The 26,133-nt window shown below is 51.5% G+C and overlaps 9 protein-coding genes across 10 annotated transcripts; 5 read left to right on the plus strand and 4 right to left on the minus strand.

Moving 5' to 3' along the window:
• Positions 1-207: 207 nt before the first annotated feature.
• AA0111_g4285 (hypothetical protein) lies at positions 208-1,234 on the minus strand (the record flags this gene model as incomplete). Its single annotated transcript, XM_028650269.1, has 2 exons — positions 208-636; positions 890-1,234. The coding sequence occupies 2 exons, from the start codon at positions 1,232-1,234 to the stop codon at positions 208-210; spliced, it is 774 nt and encodes a 257-aa protein (XP_028507948.1).
• Positions 1,235-2,488: 1,254 nt separating this feature from the next.
• AA0111_g4286 (hypothetical protein) lies at positions 2,489-2,809 on the minus strand (the record flags this gene model as incomplete). The annotated part of the gene is made up of 2 exons (XM_028650270.1): positions 2,489-2,640; positions 2,725-2,809. 2 exons carry the CDS (start codon positions 2,807-2,809, stop codon positions 2,489-2,491), a joined length of 237 nt encoding a protein of 78 aa, XP_028507949.1.
• Positions 2,810-3,713: 904 nt separating this feature from the next.
• AA0111_g4287 (pH-response regulator protein palA/RIM20) lies at positions 3,714-6,281 on the plus strand (the record flags this gene model as incomplete). Of its 2 annotated transcripts, XM_028650271.1 has the most annotated exons (3): positions 3,714-5,484; positions 5,533-5,935; positions 5,984-6,281. In XM_028650271.1, 3 exons carry the CDS (start codon positions 3,714-3,716, stop codon positions 6,279-6,281), a joined length of 2,472 nt encoding a protein of 823 aa, XP_028507950.1. The 2 variants fall into 2 exon arrangements, with proteins under 2 accessions (XP_028507950.1, XP_028507951.1); XM_028650272.1 differs by lacking the exons at positions 5,533-5,935; positions 5,984-6,281 and having other exon boundaries at positions 3,714-4,489; positions 4,542-4,590.
• A 1,394-nt stretch (positions 6,282-7,675) lies between these two features.
• On the plus strand, positions 7,676-9,906 carry AA0111_g4288 (C2H2 finger domain transcription factor; the record flags this gene model as incomplete). The annotated part of the gene is made up of 2 exons (XM_028650273.1): positions 7,676-8,894; positions 8,942-9,906. The coding sequence occupies 2 exons, from the start codon at positions 7,676-7,678 to the stop codon at positions 9,904-9,906; spliced, it is 2,184 nt and encodes a 727-aa protein (XP_028507956.1).
• Positions 9,907-12,133: 2,227 nt separating this feature from the next.
• AA0111_g4289 (hypothetical protein) lies at positions 12,134-12,843 on the plus strand (the record flags this gene model as incomplete). The annotated part of the gene is made up of 2 exons (XM_028650274.1): positions 12,134-12,532; positions 12,598-12,843. The coding sequence occupies 2 exons, from the start codon at positions 12,134-12,136 to the stop codon at positions 12,841-12,843; spliced, it is 645 nt and encodes a 214-aa protein (XP_028507957.1).
• A 2,391-nt stretch (positions 12,844-15,234) lies between these two features.
• AA0111_g4290 (hypothetical protein) lies at positions 15,235-16,242 on the minus strand (the record flags this gene model as incomplete). Its single annotated transcript, XM_028650276.1, has 1 exon — positions 15,235-16,242. The coding sequence occupies one exon, from the start codon at positions 16,240-16,242 to the stop codon at positions 15,235-15,237; it is 1,008 nt and encodes a 335-aa protein (XP_028507858.1).
• A 233-nt stretch (positions 16,243-16,475) lies between these two features.
• AA0111_g4291 (hypothetical protein) lies at positions 16,476-17,251 on the plus strand (the record flags this gene model as incomplete). The annotated part of the gene is made up of 3 exons (XM_028650277.1): positions 16,476-16,562; positions 16,618-16,804; positions 16,875-17,251. 3 exons carry the CDS (start codon positions 16,476-16,478, stop codon positions 17,249-17,251), a joined length of 651 nt encoding a protein of 216 aa, XP_028507857.1.
• A 2,466-nt stretch (positions 17,252-19,717) lies between these two features.
• Positions 19,718-22,317, plus strand: AA0111_g4292 (hypothetical protein; the record flags this gene model as incomplete). Its single annotated transcript, XM_028650278.1, has 2 exons — positions 19,718-19,864; positions 19,915-22,317. The coding sequence occupies 2 exons, from the start codon at positions 19,718-19,720 to the stop codon at positions 22,315-22,317; spliced, it is 2,550 nt and encodes an 849-aa protein (XP_028507844.1).
• Positions 22,318-24,308: 1,991 nt separating this feature from the next.
• Positions 24,309-25,710, minus strand: AA0111_g4293 (putative secreted protein; the record flags this gene model as incomplete). Its single annotated transcript, XM_028650279.1, has 2 exons — positions 24,309-24,520; positions 24,585-25,710. The coding sequence occupies 2 exons, from the start codon at positions 25,708-25,710 to the stop codon at positions 24,309-24,311; spliced, it is 1,338 nt and encodes a 445-aa protein (XP_028507835.1).
• Positions 25,711-26,133: the final 423 nt, after the last annotated feature.

Genomic DNA, 26,133 nt, shown 5'->3' on the forward strand with positions numbered 1-26,133 from the left:
GTCGAATCTGGCTCTAGATGGCTATCAGAAAGCTTACATGTGAGCTGGGCCATGAACATACGAGTTCCATCTGAAGTCAAAATTTCTCATATATCTGTATAAAATCTGGAAGTACCTTATATACGCCAAACAAAGGACTTTGTTATACAGAGTTGAGATCGTACCACACAAAACGCCTTGTAATGCCCATACCATGTCATGAAATCATCAGTAGTCGCAATGATCATAATCGTAGAGCGATCCCAAGCCCGCGGCTGTAAGAACATACTCAACAGCCTGGCTTCTATCCCAAAAGTACTCGCGCATCCATGTCGAAACCATATCAAGCGCTGAGACAGACGAATTGCTTGTCCACACTTTCTCGTGTCGAGCCCAGGCTGAGCGCTGCCAGAGCGTTTCGGGATATTGCTGCTGGAGAACGGGAAGCAAAGGCTTAGGTGCTGCAGCTCGTGTTCCACGTAAGATACCCGATTGTACGAGGTGACATATGCCTGAAGCAATGCTCATGATGGCAATGAGATTGGGGTTCAGACATTGTGAGGTGAGAAATGAGGTCGCCTCCACCGGCAACTCGCTTGACGAGAAGGATCCAGGGATGAAGAGAATGTCGAATTGAGGCGCGTTTGCAAATGAGTTCTGGGTAGACGTCAGTCACAGTACCCGAGAGGATGTTAGTGCGAATGATGGGTAGGAACAGGGGCGTGTGTTAACCTTTACCTCCCTGCCAGACTGTCAGAGATGACTACTTGTGAAAGGCAGCCAAGACCAGGCGAATCCAGCACGACCAAAAAGTTGGCTCTTCTTGGCCAAAGGAGTTGGCTGTACGGGGGGATGTATGGGTGTCGTGTTGTTCGTGTTTCGATGTGGAGCAATTCGAAGCTTAGCTCACCGTCACCGGCATTCGCGTGCCAGCCGTGACAGGAAAACTCCCCTCCCCGGTCACACTGACATATCGAATGTCGACTTCGTCCACGGCGTTTTCCATGGCTACTGCTGTGGCGTTCGTTCTGCAGATTCTGTTCCTTCCGACCATGGCGAGCAGGTCGAGAGCGGCTAGATCGGCTAGTTGGACTTGATCGTTACCGAGAACAATGACACCAATGCGTAACGAGGAGCTTGACGGAGGTGCGTAGTGGATGTTGAGGTCTTCTTCAGAGGTCGACGATGTCGTGCAGAAGTAGAACAGATCCGCCGAACTCGGAAACGATATTGAGCTTCTAGGTGGAGACGGCATGAGGATATATAACAGATAGTATGAATGAGTGGAGATTAGAAATAAACAGATAGATTTGTTCCTGATCGGGCGAGCTGGCAGTGTGCGATGTTCTCACCATGTGGCCTCAGGACGGCTTTTATATGACCTTTCCTGTAGGCCCTTCTGCATGACTGAATCCAAGGTAGCAGTGACAAGGGTAGTGGATGCTATACTCAAGCGTCATACGGATACGCATCCCGCGCTTACTTGGAACATCTTCGCTGTACTGCCGATCTGCATTGGTGAGGCCCGGAGCTCAGCCCCTTGGAGGCTTGCTGACTTAGTCCGGTTAGAAGCCGCTCGCGAACCGACTGTTCCCGACCACACCCATGCTCTCGTATAACAAGGCGTCACGTGGGCGTATGACGGTTTTGATGCATCGCTTTTCATTCAAGATGAGTTGAACATGTCTTTGGGTGATGATAGTTGCTCAACTTGAAATGTGGTTGTCTGTTGCCATTGCGTATACTGGCGTGCAGAGGCTGCCAGGCATCGCAACTCGCTTCCATACCAGCGGATGAACGCATTCGGTAGACGGCACGAGCAACGGGTGCGCCGAGATGTGAGTAAGCACTTGAACGCATTCAATCATCTCAAAGATGATTAGGCGGTGGCTGTGAGCGGAGTTAAAGGGAAATGTCGGAGATGTTTGGAGGGAGCTTGAGGCTAAGAGGTTCGGCGAAGCGCCTTAGAGCTAAGGAACTGGACTCTGCTGGTCAGATGTCGTGGGATTACATCAGTGCCGGAAATTTGACTGCGACAAAGATAGCAAATGGAATAGCGATGGGTGAGCTTGGACACGGTGGCTTCTCGACAAGGGAGCGGCGACCCGGCTTCAACTCGTGGCATGTGACGTCTGCGCACCGCTTGTGGCAGTAGCAATCTGGTGGAACACCGAGATGCCGCGACGCTGTAGGACTATGATGGCGCATGTGCATCACTGTTGATAGGTTGGTATTATCTCCTAGTTAGATCAAACAGTCTTGCAACAATGATGCAACAGGTCTAATCGAGCCAGAAAGCAAGCTCAGTTCACGTCACATAGCAAGGCAGATGTATGTGGTAAGGGTATCCTTCATTCAATCGCGGTATTTGTAAAATCGCTCCAGATGTAGAGGGCCGTGGCGGCAGCACAGAGCTTGCTCGTAAACACGACCGTGATGTCCATCGCTCGTTCCCCCAAAAAGAATTGTATCAGAAAGTCGTCGTACGTGGATCGGTACGTTGCGCTGCCTAGATGTCCTTGGCCTCACCATCAGCCTCGCCAGACTTGATGGTCTTGCCAGTCTTCTTGATCTTCTCGAGGACGGTGTCGTAGGATAGCGAGTCGGCTGCCTGAATCTCGGCGGTCTGAGTCTCGAGCGATACATTGTAGGACTCAACACCTGCGACATGATTAGAGCAAATTTCGCATGGGTTTTGGCACATGCTGCATATCGCAGCGCACAGATAATGCAAGGAAGACTGACCATCGAGCTTCTTGAGCACGCGCTCGATGGCGCCGGAGCAGCCGCCACAGCTCATGGCAACGTTGAACTTGTAGGTGTGCGTCATTTTGTAGGTTGTAGATGTGGTGCGAAGTTATAGAATGATGTTGCTAGTAGTATGTCCGAAGCGTAGTGCGGGTCGTGGGGCTTTTATGTGGCGTAGTAGTTGGATTTGGTCGATAACTGTGAAGAGCAGTGGTGACTGGTATATATAGGACTCACTAGCGGATGGACCTGACGAACAACGGAAGCGCAGGTTTCAAGATGGTGTTGTAATTCGGCTAGATTGTTATAGATTGTGGTCGCGCCCCGCTGACATATCGAGCTTCCATCACGACATTCCGGGTTGTGGAACCCGGCGCGCCTCAGCCATGTACACTGACCGCATCTCGTTTGACGTGCCGACAATTTGGTGGCATGAAACATGCTCATTGAGGGTCCGGGAGCGGACGATTTGGTTTGATCGCTGATGCCCTCGCGTCAGGACACTGTGTCCTTGATCCTGTGACTCGTAAATTGCCGCGTTCGGTTTTACAAGTCGCGCATACTTCAACGCGCTGAGTGTTCAATACTTGGCTGGCGCGAGGCTTCGAATGGTTCGGTTTCCACGGCGGGAAAAACCGAACTCGTCTCCGCCCCGGGTGTCGTCGTATCAGCGCACGTTCTCTAAGACGAAGGCGCCGCCTGAGATGGCAGAACACGCATCAGATTCATACAATATCGATGCTGGTATAGGAAATGTCGCATGTGCTGGGCCCTGTTCCTGCAGGTGAATGAACCCTGAGAAGGCGCCCGCCCCACGTTAGCTAGCGCGGGGCTCAAGCTGCATCGCTCACCTATGCCCAACAGCTTGGACCTTGCTGCGGGCGGTGACGTCTTCCCACTGGACTTGTGTAAACAACGCCGAACACCTCTTTCCTATGGCCTTGTGAGTAAAAAATAGCCAGGCAGAACACGATAAAATTTACCAAATGGCCAGCAACATCCTGTTCCTCCCGTTCCGACGGTCACACTCGGTAAATCTCACCGACGCGATCAAGCAGTACATATCCTCCAAATATGACCAACATCCAGACATGTTCACCAAAGACCTGGAGACGATCGAGAAGCTACGTTCGGTTGCAACACACGCCCAAGAACCGCATCCCAGCAACATCCCGAAGCTTCAACAATACGCGGCGCAGCTGATATGGCTGAGTGGGAAGTTTCCCATCGACATTGGCGTAGAGTTCCCATGGTATCCTGCGCTGGGATACAATACGAGCCGGCCGACATCGCGCAACAACCTTCGCTTCGAACTCGCCAACATCATGTTCAACCTTGCGGCCATGTACTCGCAGCTAGCCATGTCGTCGAACCGAAGCACGCCCGACGGACTGAAGATGGCAGCCAACAACTTCTGCCTCGCCGCTGGAGTCTTGTCGCATTTGAGGAATACCATCTTGCCCGAGATACGGACAGAGCCGCCAGAGGATATGGATTTGATGACACTCGAGTGTTTGGAAAAGCTGATGTTGGCACAAGGGCAAGAATGTTTCTGGCAGAAGGCTGTCAAGGATGGAATGAAAGACGCGACTATCGCCAAACTAGCCGCTCGTGTATCTGATCTTTACAACGAGGCGGGAGACGCTGGGATACAATCGGACGCTATAAGCAGCGAGTGGATACACCACATGACGGCAAAGCACCACCACTTTGCTGCTGCTGCTCAATACCGTGCAGCCTGCGATTCCCTCGAAAAGCGCAAGTACGGCGAGGAAGTGGCACGACTACGTGATAGTCTGACTTGCGTGAACGAGGCTCTCAAGGAGCAGCGCTACATCAACAAGGTCGTACTTGCAGACCTGAACGGCTTGAAGAACCGCATCACGGAAGACCTGAAGCGGGCCGAGAAAGACAACGATATGATCTACCTGCTACCCGTACCGCCAAAAGCAGAGCTCAAAATCCTCGATCGAGCCAACATGGTTGTGTCAAGAGTTCCAAAGGAGATAGCTGAGTCCAACTCCATGTTAGGAGAGCGCGGTGAGCTTGGCCCAGCGCTTTTCTCCAAGTTGGTACCTTATTCCGTGCACCTGGCAGCTAGTATCTATGTGGATCGCCGTGATCGATTGGTCAATGCTACCATTGTTGAAGAGCTAGAGGCATTGACCAACAAGATCCATGAGGTACTCCGCAGCCTGAATCTACCTGGCTCCTTGCAGGCTCTTGAGAAGCCACTAGGACTACCGCCAGGTCTTGTAGCACACGCCGAAGAAATTCGCCAGCAAGATGGCATCAATCGTCTCTTACGCTCGATGGAGGATACGAAGAAGCTCATGTACACGGATCAGGCTATCTATCAAGAAGGCGTCGACATACTCAGGTCGGAAGCCGCAGAGGACGAAGGCGCACGACGCAAGTTTGGCACAGAACGTTGGACCCGACCCCCCGCAGAACAAGCCGCACCCAAGCTCTATGCCCAGATCAACGAAATTGATGGCTACTTCAAGGCCGCCACTAACAGCGATAATATTGTGAAGACAAAGTTGAAGGAGAATGAGCACTTCATACGCCTACTCAGCGGACCGGATCACGAGCTTGAAAACTATGTACCAAGCGGTAGGAGACCCGCAATCACTGGAGATGTCGAACGCGAAGCTGGCAAGCTTCGTGGTAGCTTCAACGAGGTCAGTAGGCTCGAAAGCAGGCGAAGACGAAAGATCGAGGCATTGCGAACAAAGGCAAAGCAGGATGACATAAGTGAGTGTCACGCATCTTCACACACGCCATATCCTAACAGTGAGCTAGATCCGGAATTGCTGCGTGAAGCTGCTCGCTTAGAGCGGGAGTACCCTATGCAGACAATCGAGGCTGTGCAGTTCGAAGGGCTTTTCGACAAGCGTCTCCAGATGTACGATGCTGACCAAGACATGATCAAAGACGAAGAGAATGAGCAAACAGAGGCCATCAAGCGACTGCAAGATGCAAACGCAGCATTCTTAATCGCTCGTCGCGGCGACCAATCAACGAAGAAGCGTGAGCAAGCGTTACAGAACCTGGAGAATGCATATTTCAAGTACAAGGAGATCATCTCCAATCTCGACGTTGGACGAAAGTTCTACAACGACCTCGCTAAGATCGTGAACCGATTTAGAGATGAAGCGCGGACTTTTGCTTACAACCGCAAGTCAGAGGCGTCACACCTGGAGGGGTACGTGAATGTCATGGTCAGTTCCAAAACATATGCTAATGTTGCTAGCGATCTTACTACACGAATGAGCTCTCTCGGCCTTCAGCAAGCGACGACGAATTCGCTGCATCAGCAGAAACAGGCAGACGCACAAAACCCAAATTATGGTGCCACTGCACATGCAGAGGAGCCATTAGCAGCTCCAACGCCGACCAGAGCAAACGTACCTCCACCGTCCGGTATGTGGACACCAGAGGTTGGAATTCGATTTGGTGGTGTGCCTACATCGTCTGGCAATGCTCGACCTTCGGCTGGTCCTCCGCAGGATGGGCGATGGGATCCTGCGCAAGGTCTGAAATTTGGTTAATTGCGGGCCTGAGGCGGCAATTCATTTCTTTGGACATTATTCTCTAGGATACCCATTGTAAGAACAGAAGCATTACATTGCTCCGACTATGTTTCTAGACTTTCTGTTGCTGTGACAGATGCGTAGCGCATGCGAGCTACTAGGATGCATAGAGAACACGGGACGCTGGCAGAACCAACGTGGTCGCAAATGCACTGACCTGTGGATTTCTTTTTCCAAGTCACTGGTGGCGTGTTTTGCACATGGGCTCTGTACAGCACATTGTTTAGCACATGGAGGGGAAAGCCAAGGTTTAGACTCGATGTATATGCACGTATGCGGCTCCGCGAAAACGTTTCCCTGGGACCAAATATACTATTATTATCGATGGTAGCAATGCATCTCACAAAATTGTCGAGAATGGGAATAAGGGCTTGGCATGTGGGGAGATGGAAGTCCGCCTTGAGGAAGTGTGCCTTGCGACATTGGTTCGAGTGAGGCAGTGCAAACAACGCTGCTGTGGGCCCCGGGTAATGACCTCACGGACGCGACGGCTCGCTGGATGGCCTCCGCGCGCAAGAATCGCGCGGTCTGTGAGATTGGACCAGTAGTTTTGCAGTGGGATTGATCGCCGAGGGTGTGATATCGAACGTTTTGTGACGGCTCGGCATCATTTTGGTGTTCCTCAGCGGTGTCTTTGACAGCCCGGTTATTAGACGCTTCACCAATGGACGGGCTCGCGTGAACCTGCGCTTGTCTTGCAGGCGAGCGATCTTGTTGTATAAGGCTGGGGGCTGAGGGGCGAGTTGCACTGTTATTCCCAAGACCTCGAGTGACAGTAGCGGTCAGCTCGATTCCACCGAACCTAACAGTCCTGAGTCGCTTTGCGATTATCACGCGCCGACCATCAACTTCGACCAGCGCGTAATCTCTCAGGGACTCCTACCCGCGCTTCCTTGTCGCCATTGCTACGGCCAACGTCGAGCTACCTCCTCAAGCTTCACTGAACGTCACAAGCAGCAAGCAGAACAGCAACGCATAACACGTCCCCTAGCTTATCGTTTCACGTCTCTCGAGACTCTGAAACAGAGGAATACACAAGGGAGCTTTGCAGCGGGCTCTCCCATTGCGGGGCTAATAATAGCGGACTAGGCCGCTTCCAGCGTCGTCGCTCTTCGTGAGGTGGGCTGTGTTCTGCGACCGACGACAACACTGCGCCTCCTTCACACTCACCAGCCTCAGCAGAGAAGCCAGTAAACAGAGGACATTGCGTGTTCCTGGAGGGCATCGGACCATTCACAGCTCGCCCTTGATTCTTGGTGTTTACGAAGCTCTCCACGCTGGCCCAAGCGCGGCCTCCAGGGCTCACTCCTCCACATCCCACCTATTCTTGGGAACACGCGAATACCTACATCATGGATATCCAACAGCGAGGGCGCTCTCCCTCAGTAGGCCAGCGCATTCATAAGGCGCACTCTCCCTCGCCTAGCCCACATGCGCCTTTCCAGCACCAGCATAACGTCGGCTTGGGCTTCGATTCTATTCAAGACCCATCCTCGTACGCAGTCACAAGCGCGGGGCTGAACAGCACCCAGTTTCTTACCACTACCCAAGGACAGCAATTCCCTCAGCAGAACAACTTTGCCGACCCAAGCTTCTTCCAGGCTACTCAGTCTATCTCGCAGCATAATACGCCGCAATTTGGCCCCCAAGGCAACAACAACATTTCGCCCGACCCACTTGACATTGCGAACTCTAACAACCCCGACTTCAACAACTTCTTCCAGGGCAACGACCTTGGCCAGAACCAATCGCTCCCGTCGTATCTTGGGAATACGCTTGATCCACACATGCTCGACGCTCAGTCGCAACACAGCCAGTCCATCAACCCCTCAGATCTTATGCCCCAAATGGCAGCCACACAACACAACGCGCCTACGCCGCCGCACCTTTTGCCCAGCATGAACAGCCACCAAACTCCAAGTCCACATGCGTCGCCAAACATCAACCAGGGTCCGTTCAGATCACCAGGGCACTCGCGACACACGTCGTTGGATCCCAGCGCAGCATACGGACAGATTACAGAATGGGGGCAGATGGCAGGCGGATTTGGCCAACATAGGTCTAGGTCTAGGGGCAATAGCGATGCTGCGTCCTCGGTACATGCGTCCTCGGTACACAACTCCCCATACCTGCACCACCAGGATAGCCTGGATAACGATCAGCCGTCACCCCTCCTCCATGCGCAGAACGATCCTCAGCTGTTCCAGGACCCTGTCCCAGGATTTGACCGATTCAATCTGAACGGCAGTAATGCGCATATCAGCGCGGGTAACAGCCCGCATATCTCGCCTCGTTTGCTCCCGCAGAACCAACAAGTCCTTCCGCCATTCCAGCCTGACACTTTTGGGCTCAACCAGACCATGAACCCATACGCGCCTCCAGACATGAATGGCTACCCAGGTCAAGCCGAGCCGTTTCCCTCACTGAACCAGCCTGTGCCTGAGTTTGGTCAGGCCGACGCCATGTCACCGCCAGAAATCAACATTGACTTTGCACCGCCGTCGCGACAAGCGAGCTTTGAGCCGCCGAAGCCAGAGCATCAGGTAGATGCGCTGAGCCCACCAGACAGATGTAAGCATTCCGACGAAGTCGTGCAAGCATTCCTAACACCGTATTAGCACGCAGCCGGAACAGAACTCGCGCCAGATCTGATCCCTTCAGTAGTGCCAGCTCGCGCGCATCCACGCCAGGCTCAGAAGTGCACCGTTCACTGTCTCCCAACGCAGCAAAGTCTCGTTCTCCTTCGCCCTCGAACAAATCCTCGCGCCGTTCGTCTACATCTAGCGTGCCGAACCGCGACTACATACTGGATCTTGCAGATCCATCGCGACCTGCGCCAGCCGATGGGTCGAACCCAAAGCGCACACAGAAGCACCCTGCAACCTTCCAGTGTACACTGTGTCCGAAGCGCTTTACGCGGGCGTACAACCTCCGTTCGCATCTGCGAACACATACAGACGAACGTCCGTTTGTTTGCAGTGTCTGTGGCAAAGCCTTTGCCCGCCAACATGACCGCAAGCGACACGAAGGCCTTCACTCGGGCGAGAAGAAGTTTGTATGCCGTGGTAACCTTAAGAACGGCAACAACTGGGGCTGCGGCAGGCGCTTTGCTCGTGCAGATGCCCTCGGACGCCACTTTCGATCTGAGGCAGGCCGCGTGTGCATCCGGCCCTTGCTCGAAGAGGAGGCGCGTGAGAAGGGCGAATGGGATGGCCAGAATCAGCAGCTGAACAATGGCAACGGCATGTTCGCGCCCATGCCAGCTCAAAACTTCAACGGCATGATGCCCGGGCAATCTGGCTTCGAACCGTTCCCTCAGGCGGGCGGCATGCAAGCTCCACAGCCGTTCCTGCCTGCCGCACTTCTAGCTCAGTACCCTGCACTTGCGGGCATCCAGTGGGACCAGCTCCCGGCTGGGCCACCCGATGAAGATGGCGACGCTAGCGGTCGCAGCAGCTTTGATGCGTCTAGTGGAGGCGAATACTTTGAGGAAGAGAGCGATTACCAGCAGGGGAATCAGCAGCCCATGTACGCTGGCGGCAACAACAGCGGCTGGGTAAGCGACTCCTACGACGGGCGGTGATGTTGCTTGTCCGTCCTCTTCTTTTGCTCTGGCGGTCCTTGCTGCCTTTACGATTTTCGAATGCTTTCACGACTTCATTTCACGATTCGTTTGGATACCACTTTCATTGCTTCGCACCTCAGGGTCATTGATACCCCCGGATTGGAGAACACGAGGGAGTTTTGCTTTGGAGACAATGGGCTTTGAGGCCTGTTTGTTGTGGTTTTTTACCTTTTGGCGTTGTAGTGCCTGGTTTAGACGAGAGTAGATACCACACGAAATGCAGCTTTGAGCTTGAACTTGATCTTCCCGGGGCGTTGGTTGCTAGGAGATGTGTTTTCCTTTACTTTCTGTGCCGCACGTATCTAGAAGCAAGCATGCCCAGACTGCTGCTGACTGGTTCGTTACTTGCGACCTTGGTGAGGCTTGTGCTCGGTCTGGATGCACAGACTAGGTTCGCAACAAACTGCTACTGCCTTTTTACGACCGTTCGCGTGACCCCTAGACCTTGCGCACCACATGTCCACAACGACGCTGCGATCTCCTGCAAACCATTCGCTACTGCATGCGGCTAACACTCGACGTCTGGCGATCTTATCGAAGCAAAAAAAAATATTCTTTTTCCCCCCTCAACACCAAAACTGATCCGACGACCACCTCAACAGCATATAGTGGCGAAAAGAAGGTAAAAAAAGACAAAAAGATCGGATGGGCCTGACCGGGATTCGAACCCGGGGCCTGTCACATAACAGATACACTGTATCCAGGTAGGAAACCCCTGAGAGGATTGTTAGATGGGGGAACAGAGAGGAGATGGCTGGTGGGCTGGCTTACGAAGCGACAATCATACCACTAGACCATCAGGCCGATTTTGCTGTTGGATGGCAAATTTTTGGGGTCTGTAGTACTAGTTGTTGATGGTTTGTATTACAGAGGCCAGACGACTGCAAGCGGTGCTGTGGAGCATGTTGGTTTGCAGTGATTGCAGCCGGATTCGCTACGGAGACAAGGCAGCTCATAGCGGGGCAGTTGTGTGTCTTAGTCAGGGCGGTGGGACGCATCTATTCATGGACTCCACAGCCTCACAGCCTCACTTTACCCTATTGGGAAGACTTTGCGAATGGAATCTCAAAGTCATGGTCGAGAGTGGCCGTCTGTGCTACAGAGGTTTGTCGATAGGACACCGAGCTGAAGCCGCTGACCCTCCACAGCTCCAAGATGCGAACTACCAGGCGCAACACCACCACTACCAGATTATATCATGCTTACAGGCAAGGTAGGCATATATGCATCACACGATCCCGATCTTGACGTCTTGGTAAATTACTATAGGCTGGTTCCAATCTCCTTATCGCCCGCCTCATTTGCCCAGTCAAGTGTCACCGAAAGCTTGTGCGCACTGGGTGGAGAGCCGATCATACAGGCACAAATACGTACTGTGCATGGTGACGGGAGGGAGCCGACATCGCTAAACCTATGGTGATCCCCCCTGCAACTGTGCGCTCAACAACTGCTACACCGACATTTTGGCGCCATTGTTTGCAAGTCAAGCAACATCGCGACAGACATGCTTTGGGTCGTCTGTCCGTGGCCATCTTCTTTTTGCTTGAATCGGATGCTGTACGAGTGTTCAAGACGTGAGACGGTTCATTTGAGCACGCTGCGACCATGATCAAAAGTGCGGGGGAGACGTGCTGGGCATGCGAGAGTGGATCTCTTCCATTGGCTCGGGCCAGCCCTTGTGCCACATCGAGCATAGCATCTGGCCCAAGCTCCCTCTCTGCAAGCTCCCACCCACTGAGCACCACGGAGTCCAACGCTGCATCCCCGATGTGGCCTGTCGTTATGAAGTGAACAATCCACGAGGGTGTCCTGAATCGCTGTACAGCTCACTGACCGCTCTCCGTAAAGATTCCAGAACGCTGGCCAAGGAGTCTAACGTGGTCGCAGCTGCCATGTGTGAGGCTGGAGGGCTTAGAAAAAGGACTGCTTCCCCTCACTGTGTCGCGAGCTCAGCTTGTCATTCCTGTCCTCTCAACACCTGTTCCTGTCTACCGGTGCATCTGATAGCGCTTCCCATTCTCCGACGCCTTCCGAACCGCATACCTGCGTCACTGAAACCTTATCGTCTTATAAGCCACTACTAATCGCTCGTCTTGCTTCTTTCAAGTCCTACTACTTCTTCGCGCCCAGCTGCTTTCCACTCACAACAGTGCCCACAAACCTCAACACCACACACATCTTCGCAATGGCAGCCTCAAAACCCAGCGTTCGCATCATCAGTGCCCTCGCTGGCCCTCGCCTTTTGGGTCCTCGTCTCACAGTTCGCCAGCTGTCAATGACAGGTTCGACTTCGTCGTCATCCCTCCTCACAACCGACAAGCCGTATGCTTCAAATCGCCCAGCTGGGCCTATCCGCCTTCACGGCGAGCAAACCATCCCAGTTCCCGAAGCCACCGAGACCGGCAACAAAGTCCGACGCTTCAACACATCGAGGAGTTTGAAGTCCGTCGGCGATTCCAGCACACTGGACTTTATGCACTTTCCGGACTTCAACCCGGAGACCCGAAGTGCCCCCTTGGGAATTAGAGTCCCCATCTTACCATGGGCCAATGTTGCTAGCCGGAGTGCTGAGAGCGAGGATTCCGTGAGTCTTACCCTAGTCTTAATTCTCTGCTCATTGCGCAAGAGTACTAACGAGAGAGTTCCTAGATCCCCATGCAACCCACCATCTACACCGTCTCTGCTGACGGCACCCACATCCACTCCCCCTCCGCAATGTCTGAGGTGACCGACTCAAACCAGTCCGCCTACCAGGGTATGGCTGAGGCTGTTGCCAGTAAATTCACTGCGACCCGCCAGGAGGGAGAAGGAATGGTGAAGCAGATCTGGAATGATCTCATGGAGGATCTCGCTGATCTTGCGAATGGCTCAAAGCGTGGGCCCAATAAGGTCTAGGCGTGGTGTAAATATCTTGCAACGGATCCTGTTGGCGAACGGCCGTCTTGACATGGGTAACATGGGTTCCGGATTGCACCGGACTTCCGATGGCTATCGTGTGGGTCTAGGCATGGGTACTAGGGGGATGATTTTGGATTTCTTGGGACTGAAATGGAAGGGTCTAGCGCGAAGTGCTCGGGCTTATGAGATCACGAAATACATTTTAATTGCTCTTTGACTAGTCTTGCCTTCTCTTCCGCTGCAGTTGTTGAACCAGATATGCGCGAGTACAGTATGAAATGAGTAGTTGTCCTTGGTTCTTCAAAAGATGATTTCGCCTGAGAGTATCGGATACAAAATAACAGTATCTGGAAAGCGTTGTAAACCAAGGAGCCCAGAACCGATCAGTGATAGTAAGAGTTTACTAACCATAATCTTTGAGTAATTCGTAATCTTCGTTGAGCAACATATCCCTCATTATACACTTCAAGCTTCTTGTGTACCATGTTATCTTACCCCCAGAATCTGCCATGTCTTGAGCCCTGTTGAAAAGTTGGGTGTTACCACATGACGAATGGTATCTGAAGGATTAACCAGTAGATAAGCAAATATATTGCGCTACGGAAGTTCAGTGGTATGTGTACAGCTGATGACTGCAGCAGGTTTGCTGGTTCTTATCAAGCTACCCAAGGGAATTGAGAGGCCAAAGTGAAGTTGGTAGCCCTGAGGCCACCAAGCATGTAAAGTCCTCCACTAACGGACATATTAAGAGAGCAGACCATGCAGACGACGAAGCTCTTGAACCCAAAAAAGATATCTACACCAATCACCCCCTCTTGGCAAAGTCCATGCAGGGTAAAAGGATGCGACTTGTTAGACGCTGGGAATGGAAGACGGCTTGGGAAAGTTAAAATCGGGTTCGATGGAAAGCCATAATACCTACTTAGGTAGTGTCCTCGTTCTGTTTACTTCGATTAGCAGTTAGCCCCGTACCCAGAGATTCTATACTTTTATAACAGCTAAAATACCTCGATACGCACTTGGATCAGATGTTGCAAAGCACTTGGGTTCGCAATTTGGTTTCGTTCCATTTACCACCAAAAGCCTCGAGCGTCACCCTCTTAGTAGTATCGCTAGCTTTTTACTTTGTTGGATCCTTCGGATGTGCTTGCAAGATGAGTTACAGCGATTCTTCTGATATTATCCTGACCAAAGTTCTGGACCGTCCAATCGTATTGCTTGTTGGTTAACTCCGCCACTCTCAGCACCGCCACATCTGGCTCTATAATTATCATTGGCTGAGCGGATGACGCGAGCATTTACGTGTCAAGTCTGCGGCGCATCACGTCCGTTGAGGCTGAACAGTCGAAGCAAGTCTATACGACTGGTCCGACCCATTGAATGCGGGATCGGCATGAGTGACGTTGTGGGGTGGATGGCGGTTTAGCTTGGCTAATACCTGCGTCCCGTAAGACCTTATAAGTAGAGATGCAACTAGTATCGATGCAGGTATCGTAACATCATATTCTTATCATGCTTGTTTTTCATGAGCCTTTTCTCTCCAGTATCGACCGCGAGTTCGAGTGGAAATCAAATGTGCAACCAATATTGCAATATGTTCGAACAGAACTAGAAAATGCGAAATATGACCACAGTTTCGTATTCTGGCTGCCAGCAAAGGAAGGACTATCTAGACGATCGGTGGACCAAGACAGTGGAAAAGGCGTTTCTGAACAATATAACCAGGACTCTATCGTTGTGGTCTGGGGTCCATTTGAAGGCAGCTACATGGTATACAAAAACCTGGCAACCCCCGATACGCGACACATTTACTTCGGTCGGTTGTTTAGAGCGCGATCGTCGGATAAGAATCGTGTTTTCGACAAGCAAAGAGGAGGTGTGCTACTCCTAAGGCATGTTTCTGCGAGCTCAATAGGGATTCAAGTCGAGCCTGGGCTGGAACGACAGAAGCCTACGTTGTATCGACGAGGGTCTGACGCTACTCTTTTTTTGACACATGTCACACAGGAAGTCGAAGCCAGGAGGTACTTGGTCCCGGATACAGCCTTCAGAGTATTGGATGAATGTTCCCAGACGACTAGCTCTCCTCAATCTGGTTTCGCAGCACCTGGTGCCATTGAGCAGAATACATGTAGCCTACCTCGACAAGCATCTTCGAGTATTATAGCATCATCCGCGGCCCGCAACTCCATTCCATGGGATGTATGGCAGCCAATTGATCGTGTGTTGAAGCGCATCAGTGCGGCATTTGAGCGGAGGACCATGACCAAGCGAATTGTCGTTAGGCGTCCGATGGCCCAATTTTGGACAAACACAAAAGGGGTGGTGGCTGTGGCTATAGCTTCAGTATAGAGGATGAGATTACTGCTCAACGATGAAGTATCTTGTTCACGTGCCTGACTGTCGATGGGTGTCAATCCAGGTTATAGCATTGCACACGCGTTCCATTGCCACTGGGTGCCTATCGGTTTCCTCCAGATCCTTTTTATAGGCTTGTAGCGATTGGTAGGACGTTAAAAACGTAGTGCTGCTTAGCGCTAGACTTGTACGTATGAATATCCAAAGTGACTCTTGTGTACAGTCGAGACTGATCGCGTAGTTGATGACATCTCCCACTAGCTCTTGCTGTAACGACGCAGCTGTGATAGGCATCAAACACAGCATGAAAGACCAACCAGAAATATCGCTTGGGTGTCTGCAACACCAGTCCTTAACACGACGAGCGACATCATCGGCCAATCCATGGCTCTCAATCTTGTGTACAAGCTTACGAGCATACTGCCAAGCGTGGTAATTCTTAGGATGCTGCTCTCCAGACTTGCAAACAGCAGCGAGTTCACTGTGCCAAAATTCTGCTATGCGGTCTTGCGGCGCATCGTTCAGTTCGATGAGTCTCAAAGATTCCACGATATTCGAGCGGTGATACCATAACGTAGGCGACTTAGACTGACGATGAAGTGGAGATGTGAGGATACTGTTCAGAAAGCAAAGCTCTTGACGTAGTGCTCTGTGATATGGGGTCCCAACATGAGGGCCGTGCTCATTTCTTAGCAGCGACAGTGTGCGCTTCCGGTAATTTGCTGCAGTAAGATGCTCAGGATCGAACAGAAGTATGATCTTTGTCGCTTGCAATGCCCATGAACTAGCCAGTAGGTCCTGGGTCCCCTGGTCCTTCATGAAGAACAGGTGCCGAGCTTCCACATAAGCCAAGGCGAGTACCTTTTTCGGGATTCCTAGGCTCGATCCGTCTTGCATGGTAATACCATCCGGCGGCTGTATAGCAGGAGGCAGAATCTCAATCTCAATAACTTCATCCGCGTGCTCCTGGAAGTAGTTGCTCAAAGACTTGTATGCCAGCTTCTGAAACTCGTTACTCTGACCATCTTTAATTGCCATGGCGGACAACCCGGGCGCTTTGATGGTACGGATACAGAGTGAAGACTGGTAGACGTGTGTGAAGGAGCAACAGTGTAGCGAATAGATAGAAGCCTTCGCGCACGGCCCCCGCCTTAGCTTGCTGCAGCTGCCAAATTGCCTTATGACATAGCCCAAGGACGCTTCCACCCCGTCTGAAAACACGATGCAATGAGAACACGCTGCATCGCGACACTGGTCCAACGTCCCCGAACATGCCGTCCCTTCTACTGGTAGTCTTCACCCTGCAGCTGCTGCTCCACATCATCAACACGGTGGGCGCAACCACGGTTAATGAACTGGTAAGCCCCGCATCAAGTTGCAGATGCGCAAGGACGTCGGATTGACACATTGCAGTTATGGATCCTCTACAACAAGCTACCGACGCCTACCTCTGGATCTGCGCAGAGATGCCAGGTTCTCAAGGCAGACATTGTTCGTTTGAAGCGCGAGCTGGGCAACACGTCGCCTCAGGACAATTTCTCAAAATGGGCGAAACTGGACAGGCAACACAACAAGGCTATGGCTGAGTTCCAAAAGCTGGGTGTGTATCTCTTCTGACAGATGCTTTGGATATCTTTGCAAGCTATAATCGCTAACGACTTTTTGTCTAGATGGCTCCTTGCGCTCACATCAGTCCACCTTTACATCCGCCGTCTCGACCCTCCGCTGGCTCGGCACCCAAGGCCTTCGCTTCGTCCTCCAGTTCTGGTTCTCCAAGTCGCCCATGTTCTGGATTCCCGCTGGTTGGGTGCCATACTATGTTGAGTGGATACTGAGTTTCCCGCGCGCACCACTTGGAAGCGTGAGCATAAACATTTGGGGTGTTGCATGTGCCAGTATGATAGCACTGGCAGCAGAGGCAGTAGCGGCGCTCTGGGTACTTGTCATGAACAAACCGACCCCTGTGGCTGCAGAGAAGCAACGCGAGAAGCAGGAGGCCATGGCATTTAGTGCGAACCAGAAACCTACAGAGAAGAAAGAATTGTGAGAGAATCGCGTGAGTACGTCCTTTGCTTCAGGACACATATGTACAACATCAATTATCAATCATCAATCAAACACGCATTCGCACTGATTCGCGTCACACACCGGTTGATGTGGAACGGGTATGTCTCCCAACAAAAGACGCAAAGTCGTCGTGGCTTTCGCTCAGACACTGCAACACGAGTGGGATGATCTTGGCAGATCCTTTGGCTTCTTCTAGGCTACAAATTGAACTCGTGATCGTGGAGAGTAGCGAATCACCGAGTCTTCGAAAGAGCCATGTTCTAATCTATACTCCTTCCCCATAGACGGAAAAGCGACGCGATGCATGGTAGCCGACATAAGGCTACGTGTTGTGACAACATGCGCGTGGTTTTGCTGAGAGCGAAGGGTATTGTTTGGTGTGGAATGCTCACATCAAAAGTTCGCGAGGAAGAAAAGTAAGAATTCTGCGCTAAGACAGCGCGGGCCGACGGTGCACCGAAGCGCGCTTACCGTGTTCAGACTGCTACAATCACCTAATCCGAGTTATTCACTTTCCTTTGTTGTAGGAGTTTTGCAACATGATTACTGCTTGAGTGTGACAACACATGCCGTAGATGGGAATAGCCATAGTTGTGTACTCATGAATACCTTGGTATGATCAAAGACCAGGTCGTCCACTCCGCTTACTAGCCTCATTAATACCTAGGAAATGTCAATCGATCGAAGAACGTGGTGAACTTGATATGCAAGGACACTTCGTGCCTATAAGCTAGACATGGCTGCCTCTACGCCTCTACGCTTGAAAAACTTGGCTTATCCAGGTGATCAGGTCACGTGTGGTAGATTCCAGGGTACCCGTGTACCGAGGCAATAGGCAACAGGCACGAGAGAAGTGACAACCATCGAAGTATCGTTGTTTACATTTACTGTTTACTCTTGGTCGCATAACTCTAGCGATCTACATTGAAACGACATTGACGGCTCCGTGGCGTGAGTGAGGGGTGGCTGGTCCAAAGGATACCTCGAAGAAAAAAACTGCGCATGCCGTTGATCGTGCCTTACGCGAACATGATCTACTATTTTAGACGTTGATCATCGTTCAATAGCCTGTATTCTGGTTTAGCTCCTTCGGCTACTGGAGGGTCGCTTTCAATGCAACGACACGGGGCGAAGACCGGTGCCACCTCGTGTTGTGCCGCTGGCTACACGCGTACCTAGTTGGACAGTCTGGCGAAGGTGAAGTGCAACAGTCTTCGGCTTATTATCTTCGCTTTTCGAAACCCATTGACAAGGCCAAGCGAGGGTGACCGAAGCCCAATGATGAGGCTCTACTGCGTCTATGTGGGTCTGTACACATGACTTCCCCATATCCGTACGAACGGTTCAGCGCTCGCCGGTTCCAGGCCGATTAGAGGCCGGCTGAGGTCCTGATCTGTGGAAGGGACTTCCCCGCAATGTGGAATGAAGTTGTTAGGTGCAGTGATCGCTCGAAGGCTGCGCACCTTCTCCTGACAGGGTTTACTGTGTACGTACAAGGCGTCCGGGGAAGCAGGTCACGGCTGGTTCCTCGAGTCAACGTGCATACTGGCGTTTCCTTAACTTTGTTAGAATGATGCTCTAGTCGCAAGCTTGTGTGAAACAGCTTCGTTCGACATGACGGTGGCCGCTGTTGCATGTTCCACCTATTGCGCCCAAACACACTCATGCCGCAACATCCACTACTTTTCATACAAGAAAGACCAGCGAGATTTCAGGACTTGAGCGTACAAACATCAGTCAGGCCATGGGGCGATCGCCAAGGCTAAACGGCGCCGCCCAGTCAGCAGCGACAGAGCCGGCATTTCGGTGAGGTTCGACCGGGATAGGCGCTGTGACGAAATGGCGTTTCTCTCCCCACAAAGTGGACAGATGCTCCTCCCAATGACGATGCAAGGATTCAAACGCCGGCCCAAGGCCGTCTAATACGTTTACAAGTCGCGCATTTAGCGATGCACACTCCACATCGCGCGCCGCAGCTCAACTGCCCGCCTTTCCTGGGGTCGGTAGTCCCTTCACCGCATCAACCCGCGTGGTCTTGCGCACTGTTCGACTCAACGCAGCCGTCTCCTTCGCGACCACCCATCTGCACATCGTCTCTCGCTTCCTTTCCAGACTATACACGTCGCCTGTACACTGAGACTCGACGAGGCTGGCGCCAGATAATGCCGTGGCCTGAACATCAGATCCCGAGACGACCGCGACCGCGATAGCGATAGAACACTTTTCCGTACCCACTGGTCGCTTCCCTCTATGGCATCGGCATACATATCATAGCGCGGCGCACGAAATGGCGGATTATGACTTCAGAAATGGCGATTTTCCTACGAGAGGGCCCGTGGTGCTGGGAGTTTCGGCTGCCACGCTTGCGATATGCTCCGTCTTCGTTGGCTTCCGTCTAATTTCCAGATTTCTCGTCGTCAGAAAACCAGGATGGGACGACTACACAATGATCCTTGCATGGGTTCTCGCATTTGGCGCATCCTTCTCTATATGCTATGGCACAACGAAAGGTTTGGGACGAAAGCAGGAGAACATACCCCCACAATGGCGGGAGCCCATGAAGCAGTCGTCATTCGTCTTCTCGGTCCTCTATGTACGTATATCATGCTCTATACACAAGTCGCCCCCACTAAGACCCCATAGAACCCAGCTTTGATGGCCACCAAAACCTCAATTCTCCTCTTCTACCTCACGCTGTCCAGGACGCATAAAGTTTTTCGTTGGGCCACCATCACGACTCTTGTCGTTGTCAATGTTGGTGGATTGGCTTTGACTATTCTAAACCTACTTCAATGTCGCCCTATTGGTGCTGCTTGGGATTCTCCAGTTCCCGATACAGCTCACTGCACTAACATAGTCACGATATATCTTTCCTCGGCACCGCTCAACATCATCACCGACATAGCCATTCTATTTCTACCCATGCCCATACTCACTAGTATGCGGTTGCCGAAAAAGCAGAAGATAATACTGGTCATCACGTTCGGTTTCGGTATCTTTGTCGCAGTCGTCGATGTTATCCGTATTGCATACCTGCAAAACGCTCAACGCGACACACTCGAAGCCGCTCAACGTCAGTCTTCTGAAACTGGCAACGAACAGAGAAACACTAGCGATTTTGCCTGGTTTTCATCTTTATCCTTCATGTGGAGCACTGTGGAGATCAACCTGGGCATCATGTGTGGATGTGTTCCTGCTCTGAAGCCGCTCGTCAGAAGATTCCTCCCTAGTTGGGTTATCGATCATACCATGCGCGACAACACGACGCATACAAGCGATGAGGCCGTACTTCACCCCGACATTCTTGACTCTCGACGGCGGTCAGATCCGCTGACACCTCCCGCCTCTCCGCTCAGCAAACCTCCTCTTGCTCGCAGAAGCGGCGGTGACGAGCCTATGGGCATGATGGATTTTTTGACTACGCCTGACATGACTGAGCTACCTCAACTGAGGCCATCGAACACCAATGTTACATACGCAACGACCGCTCGCACTCAGCGCCAACCAACTTTCTTCGACTTCGTCAACACTGGACAGAAAAAGAATATTACCTTACGGAGCAACCGCGAGAGCGTATACCCTGTGATAATGGTGACTATACTGTTCTTCATTTGGGGTTTCGCCTATGGCTTCTTGGACGTTCTTAATTCCCGCTTTCAAGAAGTAGCCCGCACAAGCGAATGGGAGACGGTCGGTCAACATAGCGCCTACTATGTTGGCTATATTGTGGGACCTTTAACTTTCGGACGGATCGTCTTCAAGACTTGGGGTTTCAAAGCATGCTACATGGTCGGTCTCTCGGTCTATGCTTGTGGAACACTCGTCTTCTGGCCTTCCGCCGTACTCAACTCTTTTCCAGCGTTCCTTATCTCAAATTTCATCACTGGTGCAGGGCTGTCAACCTTGGAACTCGGCGCAAACCCATTCATAGCCCTCTGCGGGCCACCTGAGTATGCTGAAGTGCGACTCAATCTATCACAAGCTGTTCAGGCTGTTGGCACAATCGTCTCCCCACTTTTGGCGAAGAAAGTACTCTTCCCTGCCAACGCTGCGAGCCTGATCGACGTGCAGTGGACATACCTCGGCATATCCTTTTTCAACATCGTCCTTGCGATTGTCTACTTCTACGTACCGCTTCCCGAAGCTAACGACGAAGAACTGGAACTTGCCAGTCAACGTACTGTACCCTTTGCCCGCGAGGCGACCATCAATATTGGATCCAAGCCAGTAAAAATTCTCTGGATTGGTCTGGGTATGGCGGTCTTGTCACAGTTCTGCTATGTCGGCGGTCAAGAGTCCACTTCCACCTCGTACAAGGAGTACGTCAATCGCGTCTCGCCTTCAGTGGATTACGTATCACAGCAAGCCTATGGACACACAGCGTTTGCAGTCTCTCGATTCCTGGCAGCTTTCATCGACATTTGGGTGAAACCGCGCTTCAGTCTCTTAGTCTTCTTTCTGGGCGCGATTGCCTCCGCTGCTGCGGCCATGCATGCTTCGGGCAGTGCTAGTGCAGCAGTCATTGTCATCGTCATGTTCTTCGAAGGCCCGCTATTCCCTCAGATTTTTGCACAGGGGATACGAGGTATGGGCAAGCATACGAAAGATGCTTCCGTACTTCTGACGGCAGCTATTGGCGGAGGAGCCGTCATCCCTCCAATTATGTACGCCGCACTCAAGATCAACAATGCACAATACGCTTTCTGCGTCATCACGGCAGCCTATGCTGGTGGTGCATTGTATCCTATCTACCTCAACTTACTACCTGCATCCCGGAATCTCTCCGACCCTGTGCGCGACGAAAAGACGAGGAAAGAATCGGAGGCTGGGGAGAAGCGACGGGATTCCACAGGCGAGAAACTGAGGACATGGAGTAAAGTCAAGAAGAGGTTAAGTTTAAATAAGGAAGATGAGAGACTGCCCTCTGTTGAACACAGAGAAAGGCGTAGTTGGCCCGAGGGATTAGCGCCGCGGAGTGATAGCTTGGCCATCGAACCTGTACGGACTCGTACACCGAGCTCATCAAGTTCGATGAGCAGCAGTTGACAAGCTTGTACCTCGGCGCGTTGTTCGACGTGTCTACGCTGAAAGAACTGGTTTTTATATCGCATATGGCGTAACAGGGAGATACCACGGGATTGTTTACATTTGGGACCCGACCTAGCATAGATGGTTCATTCACATCTTACGTATGGCAACTTCGTAGCCAAATACAATCATTGCTAGTACACCATTGTCACGACCAATATCGTAAGATTGTGTTCCTTTTTGTGAGGATGTCTATCTAGCTAATGTTCTCAATATTATGCGCTTTGAACCCTTCTGTTGAAATGTGAAAGGAAGATACGAATGCCACATCGATGAATGCAACTTGTCGGTCCTGCGACAACGCAATCGCAACCTAAGCCACTTCAAATCTTCGAAATCTACACCAAGCTTGTCTGTATTGCGGACTTCAATAGACCGTAAATATATTGACTTTCCTGTAGCACATGTAAGTCACGCATCGCTGCGTTGTTCGTAGTTGAAAGAGACATGTACCTATTTTCTGATAGAACAAAATTCTGCAGTGCCTAATGCCTCTCACTCGAAACACGTACTCGAGTCTGGTGGTGGCGAAGGAAGCAATACTCTCTCGGTCTCGACGAGATTGAGCAGCATTCAGTGCGGTGATTTCTGATACTCAAGGCAATCATCTCCTATTCCCTTTTTTCTTTTTCGAAACCACAGAATCTGTTAGTAGCTCGTCTGTTCTGCGTCTTCATAGTGCCACAAGACGGAATGATTCAACTCTAGATATAATGTATGTTGTCATAAACCATGATCATCTGCGGCGTCATAAAGTATGATCATTGTGGAGCAAAAGATTAACCCGGCGCAACGAGCTGACTAGTAACATGAACACGGAATAATTGCGGAAATTATTGAGCTTCCCTAGGTGTACACCAAAAGTGACATAGAAAGTGTCACGGACGGTATAGACTATCGCTCTAGAGTAACTCTTGTCAGCAAACTTCTCATCCGCGGATAGCCATTGCACAAAGTCTATCCAACGATAGTTGTCCTGAGCATGGGGTTCCGCAATGGTGATGCCGATCTCATCCATATTCCATCTTTCAGTTGGTGCTTGACATAATGATATTGCCATGAACGCATCCTATGTCTCTCTTATGGTGGAAAGGTACAAACAAAGCTGTCCCATGGTAAATCCAGATTTAGAGCTTTTTTTTATAGACGTTGGTCGAACCGTGCTGGCGGCCATGGCTCATTATTCTGATGCTCCTTGTAATATCGTCGTCAAGGTTTACCTATCTTTTTCTGCCCTGGTGGAATTTGTTGACGTGGACCCGCAGAATCATCGCATTGACAAGCGCTTTATCAGACGCATGTATTCTGAGTATGTCCTGTTTCTGATGCTCGGGTTTGTTTTTATCGTGGGTAGCTTTGTCAGGATGGTTTTCTCTTGACAGCCTATGGAAAGCATCCTCAGTGGTATCATGGGCGGCGTCGGGGCTAACATCCAAGATCCGATATTGATCCGCCAATCCTGTCGCGGAAGCAGACATTGCGCGATTCCGTTCAGGTAGCTTGGTAGTGCAAAAGAGTAACGAGGTATTAGGGATGTGGTTGTAGAAAAATCAAGGCGAGTCAACAACAAACGCAATGAACAGCGTACACTAGTGCGACATGTTGCGGACACTCATCGTCACCCACTCATCTCAAATTCGCCCACGGAAGCTCCATCTCTACTGTCTTTATCTCTATTCAGCAGTGAGTAACCGAGTTGGCCACTACTCTCTAGGGTCCATACTGCGATGATACAAGAAAGGTAGACAAAGGTGATGGGTATGAAAACGACGTGAAAGTTGAATACATGCTGGGCCTACACAAAATTGCTTACAATCGCTATCATGATACAAGAAGAACACAAACTATCTCGACCGGTAAACGCCTGACCCATGCTTATGTACCTCGGAACCCATGCTTCCAATTAGCGATCAATTACCCAATTAGACGACTTCAACCGTCGAAGGAGGTCATAGGACCAATGCGGCAGCAATCGCAACCACGAAGCCAAAGTAAGTAGCACTAGGTCGCAGTAACACATTGGCGACAGATGTAGTACCGCAGCACTCACGGTCATACGTAACGTTGTTTGCACGGGCAGCAACTTCGAAGACGGAACCGTTGATAGGCCCTTGGTTATAGAAGTCGACGAGGAGGAAATTCGGTGGGCGGTCCCAGTTAGCTGCGAGAGACGTGTTAGCAAGTTGCAAGAGGAGAAACTGAGCTGGAAGTGTGGGAATACGCACTAGTGCAAGTGTTGGTCATAGCACCCAGGCTGCCCTCTCCTTCCAGACCGTTGGTCTGGTTGATCTGGGCTACATTAGGCACCAGAAGGTTCAATCCAGCAAATGAAATCTCGGCATTCAAGTTGTGGTTTGCCATGTACATGATATCTCTCATCTTCTCCTCAGCCATCCCTTCGGGCCTGCCAAGCGTACATGGGAAATCGGGGTCGGTGGGAGAGAAGGGTGTTTCCCACATATTGTAAAACTCCCATAGCATGTATGGAACCGCATTAGTATCGAAGTTGTAGTCGATGAATGTAATGACACGGTTATTGTGAAGGATAAGTTCGCCAAGCGTTGGCCAGTCATCGAGTTCCATGGCGGTCTTTGGTGGCTGGTAGACGTATTCGATCAGGCCAGACTTCTCGATCGGATCAGCGAAGTTGGAGGATGTGACGAGTGGCTTGCCATCGTCGGTTGTTTCGTCCCAGTTGGAGTTGCCGAAAAGAATCGTGATGACGTCGAAGGGGTGTGCTTCTACCCATGCGGTGACTTCACGGAGGTAGTCTTCCACAGTACCAGCGTTGAGCAGGTCGCAAGACGAATGGCAATAGTAGAGCGTGCCATTGACGTAGTGGGCTGAGCCCTGCAGCATGCGGATACCGTCGTTCAGTTGTTGTGTCACGCCATACTCTTGATTGCGCGCAATGTTATTCTGTCGCGTGTAGGGCGAATTGTGCGCAGCTACTTCGGTGATATTGGAGTACTTGCGGCTGCAAAACTCCAGATAGTTATTACACGGCTGTGTGTTTGATGGCAGCGCCGGAGCTGTCCCAGTGCCAGTCGGTGTCAATGTCCTGTTCCCTCCTCCGATGTTTGTAACGGGGTCTTGAGTGCTTGTAAGTGAGGCCGTGCCATTGGCCGAGAAAATGCTACCAGACGGTCCAGAAGACGCAGGCGAGGTTATGGTCGCAAATGTGCTGCCCTCGAAATCCGAAGGAACGGTTGGGTTGGGAGCCGCATCATCGCCCGTCAGACTCCGCTGCGATCCAGATAAGGTGATGACTGATGGGGTCACCGAGGCCGAGCTACTCTGGGCTACAGTGAGGCCCGCAAGCCACACCACGGAAAGTATCGCCCCCTTCATGATCGCCACAGGGGTGGTTGTTGTTTAAATTCGCGACCAGATTATAGGCTCACAGGTGGGAACAGATATCGGGTATGTCAATCCTTCTCGAGTGATAGCGAGAGCTGTACAGACGTCCAGGTGTATGCAGTGGAAGTTCCAGCGGGTCTGGTTGCTATGCAGTGCCGTTCGATCCGAGTACGGGGTAAATGAGTACGCTGGGTACAACGTCGTACAATGGGCACAAACGGCGTCGAGAGTGAGAGGACACAGAGAGATACGCAGTCAAAGAAACGATACTTGCTGCAAAGAAGCTGCTGCTGTTGAGAAATTCCAGACGACGATTGTTTTCCAAGCCCCCCCGAACGGACCACCCGGGACTCCCTAGTTAGGCAATCTGCTATGACGTAAAGCTCTGTTTTAAGGTTGCGAGCCACGCGGGTC

The sequence above is a fragment of the Alternaria arborescens genome, assembly GCF_004154835.1.
Source record: "Alternaria arborescens strain FERA 675 chromosome Unknown contig_8, whole genome shotgun sequence".
Classification (NCBI taxonomy): domain Eukaryota; kingdom Fungi; phylum Ascomycota; class Dothideomycetes; order Pleosporales; family Pleosporaceae; genus Alternaria; species Alternaria arborescens.